Source organism: Ptychodera flava, chromosome 6, assembly GCF_041260155.1.
Source record: "Ptychodera flava strain L36383 chromosome 6, AS_Pfla_20210202, whole genome shotgun sequence".
NCBI classification, from domain to species: Eukaryota; Metazoa; Hemichordata; class Enteropneusta; family Ptychoderidae; genus Ptychodera; species Ptychodera flava.
Window position 1 is genome coordinate 11,410,958 of NC_091933.1, and position 15,482 is coordinate 11,426,439.

Here is a 15,482-nt window from a genome sequence, read left to right on the forward strand (position 1 = left end):
TAAAAGAATCGGTCTATTTGGTCGGTGATTTCCTATTCAGGAAATATCACATGGACAGTCAAAGGTTTGGCCGTAAAATCAGCTTCTGTAAAATGTAACCCCCCCCCCCCCCCGATAGGTTTATAAAAAGAGACCCTCCCACTTGGACAGTTTTCTAAAAAGTGACTCTCCCCGGGCCCGATTCCCCCGGTCCACCCCCTGTAATTACTAAAGGCTCCCTAAGAGAACATTTGAAAGTTTCATTTTAATTAGAAAAGTTTGAGTAAAAGTTTAAGTCGCTCACTTTCTTGGCGCATACTACCTAAATATACACATAGAAATAATGGTTTGAAACGGTTAACCCCATTCATAGACAAAACTTGTTGTCCACTTGCATTTTGGTCAGAACAAAGTCAAAAATTTGGTTTGATGCGGACCATTTGAGTTATGAAGCCACTGAGTAATGTCCTGTGATGTTCTGTGGCCCATTTGTCGATAGTAACAGACTCAAATCGGACAACGTTGGTAATTTTGAACAAAAGTAACAGGAGACCTTTCGTTAATACTATATACAAAATTCTAAATTTACCACTAGCTATCAGGATAACTAAAACACACGTTATAACTATTGCCCCCGTGTTCTGCTTTGTATAGGTACAGCGTACAGTCGCCACTGAAATTTTGGCATTTTCATAGGTTTGGTCGTCGTCATACTGATGTCAGTATATTGCCATGCTCATCAACGACGTGCATCGCTTATGTGAAGGTTTAGCGGTGAATTATTGGGGAAATATTTGATGGCGAAAAGAAATATTTCAGAACCGTCCCTTCCACCCTTTGTATGTCTTAGTTATTTGACTACGTTGGCTGTTGGGCACGTATTTTTCTTACTTCAACCTCAGGCTGGTACCCAAGGAAGTGAAGGGAATCGGGCGGGTTTATTCCTGATAAAGTAGGTTACTGCGAGATTCGCAGGCTATTAAAGATATTCAAATGAAATAAATATGTAGGTAGGTAAACAGATGTGACATGCATAGAGAGATACACTGAGACAGAAGAATCGAACTGGATGCTCGAAGCAATGTGGTTGACTTACATTTGCATTTTAATAATAGACAGATAGACCATGAAATCTAATATTCAGTACATTACTATTCCTGGAGTTGTCAACCAGCCGATTTAAACAACGTGCGGGTAGACATGGTGTGATATGCTCTCCCATGGAATTATGAACAAACTGATTTAATGAAAAGTGAAAGCTGTTTGCAACTTTGAACACTTTTCTTAACAAATGTAGATTTCTTAATCACTCTTGTATATGAAATTACAACAGATTTACTATCAACATACAACATTATGGAATAAACATGTCCTGACAGAAGTGCAATTCTCATGGAACATGTATCTCCTATGTGTACAGTTAATGTGTATAAGAATCAATCGAGAGAATTTAATATTTACAATTCAAAATGCTTGCAGTGGTACATTTGTGCTTGAAATCGGGAAATATTTGTTGACTCCCCCTTAAAGCCCAATAGCTGCGAATGTAATAAAATGATCTAAAAAAATATCTTGCTTTCAAAGATTTTTCTTTGAATAAGACCCATTAGAGACTGAAAAAGTGTATACACCTGTCATAAGTGTCGAAGGTGGCATGTAGTTAGTTAGTTAGTTAAGTTTATTATAGTGACATGAGATATAATGGTTCCAAAAGAATACAGTTCAGCATAAGGTTAACATCTCCACCCAATGGGCTTATATGTCACTTTTAAGACAATTCAAAATATAGGTCACGAGGGCATTTTAAGCGGAAAACAATACGCTTTCAAACATTCCCATATAAACGCTCTTTTCTCCTTGTAAATGCATGTTCAATAAACTTTGATATCCCCCTAACGTTTCTAGACATCAAAAATTTACATTTCTCAGTATCTGATGTCAAAGATTGATAATCAGTATTTAAATTTAAATACATTTCCCTCAAATCGTCATACAGATTACAATGGAAAAGAAAGTGCGTCTCATTTTCTACAGCATTTTGATTACAGAAAATACAGATTCTATTGTCAACAGCTTCTCCCCTATATCTTCCAGTTTCTATTCGTAAAGGCAAAACACCGGTTCTAAATTGAGCCAATAAAGATCGCTGTCTACGAGAGAGACACATCGACACATAGCATTCTACATTATAATCAGTTTTAAAGAGCACATATGTTCTTAGCATGTAAATATGTTCTCAGGTGGCATGTAAATTCAAACGTTTTGACATCATAGACTTCTCGCCATTTTTAAAAACAAGTCATTATCATGTGACAGAGAAAGGAAAGATTACAACAACAAAATGTTAGCCATCATGTGTTGTGCAGTCAAGTAAATGGCATCGTGCTTGTTACTTTTATGATCACGATGTGTATGTGTAGGAAATACTGTTTTTTTATCCTTTTACGTGGGGGCACCATTTTATGAAGTGCGGCACCCATTTATTTTTCATCCTGTTTAAACGTGTAAGCATGGTCCAAATCAGCGAGCAGTGATACTTCCATACACGTTCTTCAGTAGCACGTTTACACGAACCAACTTTGATTTGAAAATAAAATCATGAAACTAATGCATAAAATTCGCAGCTATAGAGGCTTCAAAGCTAAGTATATTTCTATTATTTCTTCATTTAAATAACTTTGTTGAGGATCTGCATATAATCTGCGCTTTATTTATTTTCAGAATCACCAAACATCCGCTTGTAGTGAATAAAATTTCCACCGTCTTATTTTTGTGACAATCGAATAGTTTTCTCATGATATACAGGGATTGCATCCCTTTTGAATTTCAAGTATCTGTAAATTTAAGGCAATATGTTTCCACAGTACAAAAGATTTGCACAGTGACCCCTTATTGTTATTCTTGATGGAATGGTTGGAAGTTTCCTTGAAGAAAGTTTAGCAAAAAATTTAAGCCTTTCGCTTTCGCTTTGGAGGCATATATTACCTCAACACTGAGATCTGAATTTATAGGGCATCGCCCCTTGTACATACACTTGTCTATTCAATGCAAACATTTAGTTATTATGGTGCTGTTGATCTGCAAGTGCAGGTACCTCGATCTACATCGGCTTTACGTACGTACGTCTGCAGCGCAGGTCTATACATTATGCTAATTATATTTCTTGCTGCGTGTTTCAATGTGTGATATTTGGTTGTGTTTGTTGGTCATATCATCTCACCATACGTCTTTTCTACGGAAAAGGCTTTAAGACTGGGTTTAGTCGTAGAACCCCTTATCCTGGATATTAACCCTTTCAGTATTCCAAAGCTACATCACTAAAGTTCGTCGATTCTATCCTGTTCTTGTTTCAAATCGCTAAATTTCATTTCGTTCTCGGATTGTTCATCAACTTTGTATTTCTTCCTTGCGTTCACTCGGGCAATGACAACAGCCGCAATTATTGTGCAGACAATACCGAGAATAAAGCCCGCGACAGTTGACCCAGCAATCACCCCTACGTTTACATCCCCGCACGTCTCGTTGATATAGTACACGGGTTCAGTAGGCGTGACTTCGTAAACTAATTCGAGATTCCTCAGGCCGACCGCCGTGCCGTTTACATTCTGTGCGACGCAAACATAAGTCCCAGCATCTTCTTTCCGTACAGTATTTATCATTAAATCGTTGTTTTTTGATACTTGCATCATTGACAGATCTAACTGCTCACCGTAGGACACCTCGACACCCAGCGGAGTGATCCAATATAATTCTGGACTTGGCGACCCGATGACGTTGCAGTGCAAAATTATTTGATCCTTTTCAAAGGCGGATACGGACAGTACTGTGTTATTAATCATCGGTGGTGAACATATCAGTTCGTTGGAACTTATACTAATGACGTCATATCCTGAGTGTGGATATGGACTTTCACATTGCATACCATGTAAGATAACAGACATATTAATGGCGACATCGTCCAACCAATCCTTGAAACCAGAGAGATAGCAATCACACGACCACGGGTTCCCATCAAACTTAGCATTCAAAAGTGGGTTGACTGAATTCGTGAAGAGATGAGAAAATGTTTCACCATCAAGTGTTGAAAGTTGGTTCTCTTGAAGATCAATCCAAAGCTCATTAAGATCCAGGCCTCGGAAAGCCCCCTTATTAATTTCAGTAAGATTCATGTTCGATAAGTAAAGCTTTAGATCGAGGGCGTCTCGCGGACGCAGACCATCGAATGCGTGCGATTCGAGCATTCCTATGGGATTACCGCTAAAATTAATTTCAATAGTTTGAAAGTTCGACGTCGAGAAAAATGATGACGATCTTGAGAAATTTGGTATTTTGGCCAGTTTGTTGAAACTCATGTCAAGTTTCCTCACGTTTGCGCTGACGTCGAAAAAACCCTCCGGGATGAACTCGATGTTATTGTGAGCTAAACTCAAGGTGCCTAATTCAAGGGTTCCATGTAGATTCGGTGGTTCGTCCAGGTTGTTGCCGCCCAGCTTTAATTTCGTCAGGTTTCCCAACTTACTCAGCAACCCGGATGGCAGAGTCTTCAACATATTGGACTGTATGTAGAGACGTTTTAGGCTCACAATACCGGAAAATATCTCACCAGGGAGGGTTTCGAGTTGGTTATCATTGAGGAACAATTCTTTCAAACTATCGAGCCCAGCAAACGTAGTCTCAGGCAAAGATTTCAGCTTGTTGTGGTTCAGATGAAGGCTGTACAGGTTTCTCAATCCCGAAAAGACCTCTTGCGACAGAGATTCGATTTCGTTCTCTTGTAAATGCAAGTACTTTAACTTACCGGATCCTGCAAAAACATTTCCATTTATCGAATTTATCACGTTGCGTTGCAGATGAAGCGTGTGCAAATCGTTCAATCCGGAAAAGGCACCGCCAGGCAGCGATCTAATTCTATTGTCACGCAGATCCAAATACTTTAAAGATGAGAGCTCCACAAAATTGCCGCTTTTTACAGAATTAATTTCATTGTTTTGTAGATGCAAACTTTCCAGTCTCTCCAGCCCTCTGAAGACCCCATCTTCTAGCCATTCGATTTTGTTGTCCTGGAGATAAAGAAAAGCCAAACTCGTAAGTCCAGCAAATGCGTCTTTCCGGAGAGACGTGAGTTTATTGTTCTGGAGGTAAATAGTTTTCGTAGCTTCTAATCCGTTAAGTGCATAGTCTTCTAAATCACCGATTTTATTATCTCGGAGATCGAGATATATCAAATTCACCAGTCCGTTGAAGGCATTTTCGCGAATAATGTTCAAGCTGTTATTTTGTAAGTATAATGTTTGCAAGCTGTCTAGGCCAGAAAACGCGTTGTCTTCAAAATATTCCAGATAATTGTTCTGAAGGTACAGTGACCTCAAATTACCAAGTTCAGCGAAACCGTAACTGGAAAGAGAAGAAATCAGGTTGTCTTGGAGAATTAAAGTTTGCATCGCTTCAAGACCTCGGAATGTGCCTTCCGCGATGCGTTGAAGTTTATTGTCTTGAATATATAGATATCTTAAGCTGGAGAGACGTGAGAAGACGTCGTTCGGCAGGAAACCAATCTCGTTTCCTTCAAGATGCAACATTTGCAGGGTTGCTAGATTTGAGAAAGCGTCGCTGTGGACACTTTTAAGTTCGTTGTTATCTAAATATAAAAAGGTAAGTCTATAGAACTTCCCGAATGCATTTGCAGATAGCGAAGTTACGCCGTTTTTGCTGAAGTAGAGATATCGAACCGGTGATAACCCGAACGTTTCATCACTTGGAATTGTACTGAGTTTGTTGTTCTTTATGTAGAAATAGTCAATATCTAAAGAGTTGTTGCAGAAATTCTCTGGGATTTCTTCTATGAAATTGTCATCCAGTTTAACGTTCTTCAGGCTTGGTAAGCCAGACAGTGCATTCTCTGGAAAGTGCGTGATTTTGTTTCCATTTAGATTTAACACACGTAAATTGGGAAGGTCTTGTATTGTGTCTACCCCGTCGAGGGCGTTGTTCTCCACTTGTAAGCTCGATAAACTCGGTCGACTGTATAACAATGGCAAAGATACGAGGTGGTTGTTGTTCAGATTCAACACGCCGAGACTCTCTAAATGGTTAAAGACGTCGTGTGGCAACGTTTTAAGCTCATTTGAATGAAGGTCCAGTATCCAGAGACTTGACAACCCACGAAATGCATCTTGGTCAATCGTGTCTATCACGTTGTTTGAGACCTGGAGTGTATGTAATGTGGTTAGGTTCTCGAAAATGTTATTTGGAACAGAGGTGATCGCATTCCGGTTAAGATTTAGTACTTTCGTGCTTGGAATATCCGATGGAATTTCTGTAAGGTATTTTGACGCACAGTAAACTGTGTTTAGGTCACAACTGCATGCCGTAGGACATCCATTTGCACTGACACAGAACGCAACACCTACGACGAGAAGAACGCCACCAAGTCGTGCCAGCATTTTTGATCTGAATGAAAAGAATAAGGAACACGAACGACATTATTAAACAATTCCACTCCGTACCAGTTCAGTTTTAGCCGAATAATCTTGTGCCTTGTAATGATCGACCATGTACACAGGATAAATCAACAGCTGAAGGTGTGGAGTTACGGCTTAGTTTCGATTGGACGAGTCTGTCAACACATTTACTAGTAAAACACAGGCGTCTGGCTAGTTGCTTCGCGAATTATGTTGTATCATGATATAGTGGATTCGCGGCTAGCCAGGCGCCCGTGATTTGAAAGGCTGTTAGACAATACCGTTAAGAGGAGTATTTATTTGACATCATTTTGTTTGTTAAGGCCTATTAACAAGAAGAATGAGGGCTGTAGTGTTTAAAAATTAACTGTACTCACTGTTAGTTCACATTAACGTCCAGTATGCTTGTCCTTGTGTTATGCATCAATATCAATTTCCTTTAAGCCTTTTTCCATGTAGAGTGTTGTCCGAGATGTCCTCATGCGCCCCACACGTCCTTTTCGCGTAGGCGACCTATTTAAATTTAATAGAGCAATGGGTGGATCTGCGCCTGACCTCGATGAACTGAGAACCTACATGTATTTATCACTCAAAACATTTTGCTATTCCCACGATCCAATGCATGGAGGCGCCGTGTACCTGTTTGTGGTGGAAACAGTTCGAACACAATGAAAGCAGTCTCAGGCTGCCGCTTTTCGCCTTCAGGCGATTCATGAATAAAGCCTGCTGTCAAGGAGATGAAAGGACGACCTTTGTGAGGGAAGGTCAATGAACAGTAAATTGTGTTGATACCGATACTATTTTTTACTGAGTGCCAGCTATTGTAAGTGCGTAGACTACCACAGACAGTACCCTACACCTTTCAAGCTATTTTGTCCGATAACACAGTCCGCCTTATAGGGAGACTCAGTACACACGAAAAAGTAATATTTTTCACTCTATCAATTATACTTCCCAGTTCATTTTCCTTCTGAAGACACATGCACGATATAATTGTTAAGTGTGTAACATCATCGGTTCAATGTGTACAATGATGTAGAAAGACGTTTGTTCGTTAAAATGGTCACCCGAACTTTATTTCCAGTATTCAACAAGCATTCGGTGTTTTCAAAGTGCGGCACTTTTGATTTTACAAGTGAATGGTGGAAACATACGTCTATGCCTGATATAAATATGGTATGGTATGGATATTTATTATAGTGACATTTGCACTCGCAGCTCTCCGCTGCAACTGAGACAAAATACAAAATGCAAAACTGTAAAAATACAATACGTGCAACCAGCCCACACGGGCTTACAGGTCACTTCAAAGCAGTAAAGTACAATAAATTAGCACTGGTGATACAAAAAAGTTTTCCTGTCAGTATAAGCTGCTTCAACAAAGCGTGCTAACGGTCTACAACAATTTGTAAATAAAAATTTTAACTTTTCAGGGTCTGATAAGTCACTGAAGTTTGCTAATTTTTCTATAATTTTGTCATATAATATTCTACGATGATGGTCATATGCCTTACAGTAAAACAGAAAATGCGTTTCCGTTTCTGGGGTACGCAAATCACAAAATTCACAAATTCTATCTTCTACGTCTAGGTCTTGAAATCTACCCGTTTCAATACGCAAGGGGAGCGTACCTGATCTCAACTGAGCAATGAGAGACCTCTGGCTCCGACATAGATTTACCTCTAGGTATTCTTCAGGGCCACAGGTCTCTTTAAAAGTTACGTACGTACGTACCTTGATAATTTAAAAACAACTTTAGAAACAGCATTCAACTTTTAAAAAAAGTTAATATATGATTTTCTCAATACCTCATAAGCCTGCATGTAACACATTCATTATGAGAACATTCCTGCTTTAAAACTAAAATAAAAAGTGTCTACTAATGATCGAACATCATCATATTTAAACAAAATGCATCTGAAATGTTGCTAAGGTCACTGACACAGTCGTTACATTTCTGTAAAAATGATTCGTCGATAAAAATGTAGCTCAATGGCAAATGTTTTTGTATACATATCATGTATCATAATGAAACATTTATTTTTCTTGGATGCTCTAAAAAACATTCTAATCGTGCAACTTTTAGGAAATTTAACATGTTTAGGGCGAGGTATCTGCATGCTATATTTATATGAAAGCTTTGCCCAGTGTAGTATACATGTATCTGCCACTACTAGAGATCGGGAAATGTCTGGCAGCGCGTCGTAAATCGGACCATTGTTGACGGAGGTAGACTGAGACTGAGCATTAAATTTTTACATGCAGTTTTTCCTTTGTTCCGAAAAAAATGAACATTTTAGACTACGTTGAAAAATAACGATTAAGGGGTTTGGAGGAATCGCGATTGAGATCTTATTTTTTTCCTTGATTCCCCCCTCAATACCCTAAAAAAATTCAAATCCACCCTCTATATGATCACAATGTTTCAAGTCTCCCCAAATATTAGCAGTTTTTAGAGTTATATTCTTAAGGCAAGTTCTTAAATTGATTTTTAAACGCATCAGTGAATTTCTTTGGATTTATCAGTCTCAGCCGACTTGCGTTATCCAACTCTGACCAGGTTAATGGCACCTGCTAAAGAGCACATAAAATAACGACCGTGAGAGAGTATGCAAATTGTGAATCACTGGCTTATTGCCAAATTGTAAAACACTGAGCTCAGTGACCTACCAAAAATGTTTCTAAAGTTGTTTTAGATGTTACTCAAAATTGACAATACTGGAAGTTCAACTTAAACTATTCCATCAAATAAACGCCCTCATCTCAGAAATTTTGGGTGTAATAACGGCAAATTTGGTTGAAAATGTATGAACCAATTTAGTCACAATTTATTTTCATTTAAATTAGTCTTTACTGTTCAAATGTTTGCTTTTACAATAGTTTACGATGAGAATGTGAAAATTTAGAAAATTAAATTAAATATTGTTTGTTTCAGCATGCTGAAGGGAGACAGCAAGAAAGTGTAGTTGATATATTGCATAGAAATATTGCAAAAATCATTCAACAGTTGCAGCTTCTGCCCCGTTACTAGGCCCAAGTTTGTATTTTTACGACAAATCATACATGTTTAGATTTTTCGAGATGAAAGTCATGAAATGTGACAGAATGGTTCTAGATTTTGTTTAATTACAACTAACATTAGAACAATTGGATGACATTAAAATGTTATTCATTTTTCATTGAATTACCTACAAAGCCTTTGAATCGGAACATGTAAAAAGTAAAAGAGAATGAAAAATTTTCAGGTCCCCCATTGCACGCATTGGCAGACCAAAACTTCAAGTCCCCCTCTACTACCCAAAAATTTCGAATTCCCCTGAATTCCTCCAGCCCACCCCTCACCGTTTTTGTGAACACAACCTTACCTGAAGGATTTCACAATATTAAGGAATACTAACAGCTTTCAGTGATTTGTCAGCTCTATTGATCAGAAATGGACATAAAACTTTTGATAGAACAGTCATGAAGTCGCATTTCACGCCTGAAATGCTTGCTCAGGATACAGATGAGACTACACAGAGACGAGGCGGTAGTGACATAACACACCCTCTTTTCTCGAGGGTCTGTGATTCAAATTGCCATTGCCAATTCCAATATATCAAAAACCTCCATGGGCTCTATATTGACGCAGACTGCCGGCAACTGCTTCAGCCATGCATCTCGGTTTTTGCCTTGCTTTCGCCCTCGCCCTCTATTTCTGGTTCCTCTGTACGTCTGTATGCGATGTTATACTGATATCAACGATCACCATTCGTTTATATCCATAAAGTCTTGATAGCGATGGGTTTTTTTGTACAATGCAGATGAGAAAGACAATTACACATGGTATTCTGTTGTCAGATTTAGCCCTCTTTAAAGAGCCAAATCACCAAAAAACTGCATAACGTACAAACGTTACCCTTTTATAGTTCACTGTTGTTTTCATATGAACCTTGGCAGAAAATACTGACTAGTCAAATAGACAACTTAAGAGATTCATTTTCGTCTTATGGTATCACAAATAATTTGCTAGTAAATCACAACTTTCCCGGAGGGGCATACCGAAACAATCCACTCATGTCTGTCTTCTCAGACACTAATTTCAAAAGGGAAATGGACATTAGAGAAAGTGACAAATTTTAAGAGAAATTTATCTTCTCTTAGATCAAACTATCATGAATCAAATGATTTGAAATTGTTTAAGTGCGAGACCTTGACATCGGTTTACTGTGGACCGATTACTTTGACGGTATTTGAATCTCTGTCATAAAATTAACTATTTCCGACCAAATAACAGAATAGCTCATTAAATAAAAAGTTGTAAATCTTGAAACAAGTCGTCTTCTGTTTTATGCTTATATTTCCTCAACATAAACAGCTGAAAACGAGAAGAAATGTAAATTTTACCTCATGTCGCATACTTTGCTCACTCGATATCTGTGACGTTATAATGCCCAAGAAGAAGTTTTTGATATTTCAATTCCACATAATAGGAATCTGTGTCTAGGTTTACCGATCATAACAGTCATAAGCCAATCTATTCCCTGTTATTTTCATATTCAGTCGATTCTGAAACTGTATCAACAACAGCTCACAATGATGACCAGCATATTGAAGAAACGTAATTGTTACGTAACAACTTGAAAACTATAGATGGTCTTTTTCCGAGAGTATACCTACTGAAACGCATCGCCAAATACAACATACAGTCTTTCTCTGTACAAACAATTACTGACCTGTGGTGTGTCCATTGATCGAATTTGAATGAACGGAGGTCAATAAAAAGAGATGCATCTTCACATTCTCACTTTGATCTCTTTATTAATGATTATTATATTACATTTACAGAAGAGTTTGATGACTGAATCGAATCTTCCTGTCTCCTTTTCAAAAGAAACAAACTTTGACAGAGAAGATCGCACCTTTCTGTTTATTTCATTTGTTATTCAAAATTTTAAGTTTAAAAAATGGAAAGTTAAAGTCCATGTATACTTTGGTGTATGTATGTATGTATGTATGTATGTATGTATGTATGTATGTATGTATGTATGTATGTATGTATGTATGTATGTATGTATGTATGTATGTATGTATGTATCTGTCACGGTTCCGCTCTTACATGGATACACGGCACTCCAGCAATGGCAGTTGAAACAGCCAACTTTTATTATGCTGAAATATACAGAAACACAGTTTTACATGTTGCCGTTCTGGCTACAGGCTTGAACTGAACTATACAAAACACAAAACACTTTCATTAGAAAATACACTGTTTGCAGAAGAAAATACACGTACATACATATATAATCCCGACAGAAAGAACTATTTTGACAAAAGACTAATTACAACGCTTTCACATTAAACATTAAACAGAAACTAACTGAATTATTCCAGTACTGAGTTGCAAAAGTACATTAAAATTGTGAAAATATAACTGGCTGTGAAAAATATAACTACTAACCTGAAATATACAGAAACACAGTTTTACATGTTGCCGTTCTGGCTACAGGCTTGAACTGAAGCACGTTTCCTCCCACTTTTGCTTTTAACGGACTGAAACGTGGCAAAAGGTGCAAGTAATGCTACGTCTGTATTACTATTGGTGGATAAAAATGCAAATGAGACATACAGATGTACACAAAACGTGCAAGTACTGCGACGTGTGTGTGTTTCTATTGGTGGATTAAGATACAAATGCGATATGTACAGTGTAATGATTGGCTAAATGAAAGTCAGTCAGATGAAAACGTGACAAACACTCAGCGCACATTCAACCAACATATAAAATACAAAACGACCAATCACGATAAGACAATTATCCTGGTATCCAATCAAATCAAAGTATATTGCGCACTCGTAAAACCACACACTGAGACATATGTATGTATATATGTATGTATGTATGTATGTATGGATGGATGGATGGATGGATGGATGGACGGACGGACGGACGGACGGACGGACGGATGGATGGATGGATGGATGGATGGATGTGTGTGTGTGTGTGTGTGTGCGTCTATGTATGTGTGTCCGTACGTATGTATGTTGGGGTTATGAGAAAAGGGAGGAGAACAAGTCCAGCACGGAAATCAACGTCCACTCACAAGCATGATCATCTGACCCTTATGTTGCTGCACACTGCTGAAAATTAACTTTATATCATTACTGTATAAAAGATTAAAAAAGACATTAAATGGGTTGTAAGACCAAAGAAATCTCTCGGTTCGTGTCAGGTATTAATATCAATACTAAAATATGGGAACTACTTACAATAAGGGAACAAAAAACGATTGGAACAAGTTTGTGATAATTGGATGGTGAAGTTATGCCGATTTAATCTACAAGTGTGATCTCATCTGCTTTTCTTTGAACATTACACACTTGTTTTCATGTGTAATTTGTATTTTTGCAACATTCAACTATCTGGCACCTAAAACTTTTGAGAAATTTAAAAAAATGTGAAAATCCAATTATCCCGAATTAGTTCCAAGCGTATTACAGCTAAATATTAATAATATACTTCAATTACGTACAAATTCAAAAAGTAAACCAAAATGTATTAAAGTAATAACCTAATTGTTTCCTTCAGTTTTACTACAGCTGGCTAAACTCTGCACGGATCTGTATTTGTATTGACACCTGTTGCAAATATTAATATCTGAAAAGTATGACGATAATGGCCATATCATCATGTCATAGTTCCACAAAATATTCAAACTTTTAGTGATACAAGGTGAAATTTCGGAAGTTAACTCATTTCTAAAAATGCTAATTAAACTAAAATTGAATGTAACTTCTTGAACTTAACAACAGAAATATTCAACATATAATAAGCGAAATTACTCACACCAAAATCGACATCAGTTTACCACTGCCAACAATTCATGTTAAAATGTGATCAAAATCTTTTAACGTACTTAACTAGCATTACAAGATACTTCGAAAGAAAGCTATCCTTTAGTTATCAACCATAATTGAATTTACTTTGTTCAAAATACATGTTCTACATTACTTGTATCGTTAAACATATTACGAGGTTATCACTACGGATACGTACATCATTGACTCGAGAAAGGCTGCTAACATATAGAACACACGATAAAAATCCTCAAGCGGCAAAACGAGAGTGATGTAGAGCTGTTATAGCCCCCAAATATCCAAATATTACCATTATATTCCACATTAATTGAAGGATAAGAGTAAGAAAAGTTGAAGAAGACTGTGCCAATACTGTAGAGTGTTACAAATTAGCGTATTTCCAGGGGGTCCAGTTGCTGCAAAACGATATGGAGAAACCTTTGAGAAAACACATTTCCTCTCGTAACAATAATTTCGCAAAGTGTTCTTCATGTATATGTCGTACAGTGAATCCCTGCTTACGCAAAGCTGATGGGCAAAGAGTCTTAGAATCAAAGGAATATAAAATGAATTGCATTGTAAATCTCTATACTAGTATATATACCATGGAAATGGAACATTACATATATTCCTTTGATGTCTTTTAAAGGAATACTTGACATCATGTACATAACATCATTTTACCGATGACCCTTGTCAATTCACGTATGTAAACTTTATTTTAAATCCGTTAGAACTGCGGCTTTGTTTCACCTCATCAGGGGTATGCCTTGCCTTTTTACAATTTGTCATCATTTACATATTCTCGTCATTTACATATTACCGTCGTTCGACAAGTATTGTCTAATAAACACAATTTCGTATAGTAGCATATTCTTATTTTCAAATCGAGTATTGTTTGTCACGTTGCCACAATACGTTCAGCTTTGTGTTGATAATCGCGAAACAGTTGATAATCTTTGACTATTTTTATTTTACTAGTAATTTACTTTTCGATCTGAGGAACTGTGACGTCTTGCCTGATCTAATTTCATGTAACGGTTTCATACATATGAGCAGGAGCCCTTGTATCAGGTGAGATAGAGGTGTATGTTGAATCACCCGTTTCCATCGCATTTGCATTTTCATAGATTTGCGTTTGTGAAAGTTGATCAGATATTTCTGGAGGCTTAAATATCCATCAGTTATTTCCCCTCGATTTGCTACATCAGCACCCTCATTTTTCTTGACAGTGGTATTCAAATCAACAATGCTATCATTGCTTTTTTCGCTATCGTGTCGACTTTTGAAGGCGTCCTTTAAGTCACTGAATCTGACCGTAAGGTTTGATGTTTGTTCTTGACAGTTACCTTCTGTACTCGTGCGGTTCCTTATAACAGCGATCATCAAAATCATAATTATCACACCTACACCTAAAAAAAGTCCGGCAAAGAATGTTCCGGTTGCTATGCCTACGGTGCTTTTGTGTTCTGAAATCGATTTTGCGTTAGAAATCGGTATTGTAGCGTTGTGATCCATAGCCGTCGTACTGTATTTGGTGGAAGATATCACTTTCTGAACGATACGCAAATGTTTAATGCAAGCCGCGTTGCCTTGTAAGTTTACAGCTATGCATGCATATAATCCGGAATGCTTCATCTGAGATCTCAATATAACAATTGTACCTTGGTTGTTAAGCGCCAGATCGCCGAATTCAACACTTGTGTCGTTGTTGTTGCTGCTTTTATTTACAATGTCTCCATTTGGGGTCATCCAAGAAACATTTGGTTCAGGCACACCTGTTGCATTACAGGTCAATTCTACGGTATCGCCTTCATCAACGTCAATCCATCTTATGAGTTCGGAGAACTCAGGAGATGTACATGTCATATTCTCTTCTGAAATATCCATGAAATCAAGTCCGACATAAGTCTGTGGTGTTCGGCACGTGAACCCATGTAGGTTAATGTTGATTGTCTCTCTTTTATCCTCGACCCACTGTCGCAGTCCACGGAGGCGGCAATCACATGCCCATGGATTGTCACGTAGATAAACGTAGGTGTGTGATCCTGTTTTCATATCATCGAAGACCGCAATTAGCAATGCTTGGAGTTTGTTGTTGTTAAGATACAAATATGTGAGATTAATCAATCCCCGGAATGCTGAAGGGGATATATTTCGATGCAGGTGTTTTGCAGGTAAAGAGTACTTAGCTTCGTCAATCTT

The 15,482-nt window shown here is 37.7% G+C and overlaps 1 protein-coding gene and 1 long non-coding RNA gene across 2 annotated transcripts; one reads left to right on the plus strand and one right to left on the minus strand.

Moving 5' to 3' along the window:
• Window positions 1–794: 794 nt before the first annotated feature.
• Window positions 795–4,351, plus strand: LOC139134823 (uncharacterized). The gene is made up of 2 exons (XR_011552883.1): window positions 795–1,628; window positions 2,220–4,351. It is a non-coding gene; the product is annotated as an uncharacterized lncRNA (long non-coding RNA).
• Window positions 2,630–7,065, minus strand: LOC139134822 (chondroadherin-like protein). Its single transcript, XM_070701885.1, has 2 exons — window positions 6,818–7,065; window positions 2,630–6,429 (listed from the first exon to the last, which is right to left on the minus strand). Exon 2 carries the CDS (start codon window positions 6,420–6,422, stop codon window positions 3,297–3,299), a length of 3,126 nt encoding a protein of 1,041 aa, XP_070557986.1. The 5' UTR covers window positions 6,423–6,429; window positions 6,818–7,065; the 3' UTR covers window positions 2,630–3,296.
• Between the last annotated feature and the right edge of the window lie 8,417 nt (window positions 7,066–15,482).

Excerpts from the sequence above, each read along its gene's own strand:
- LOC139134822 (XM_070701885.1), bottom strand. The coding sequence starts at position 6,422 with ATGCTGGCACGACTTGGTGGCGTTCTTCTCGTCGTAGGTGTTGCGTTC.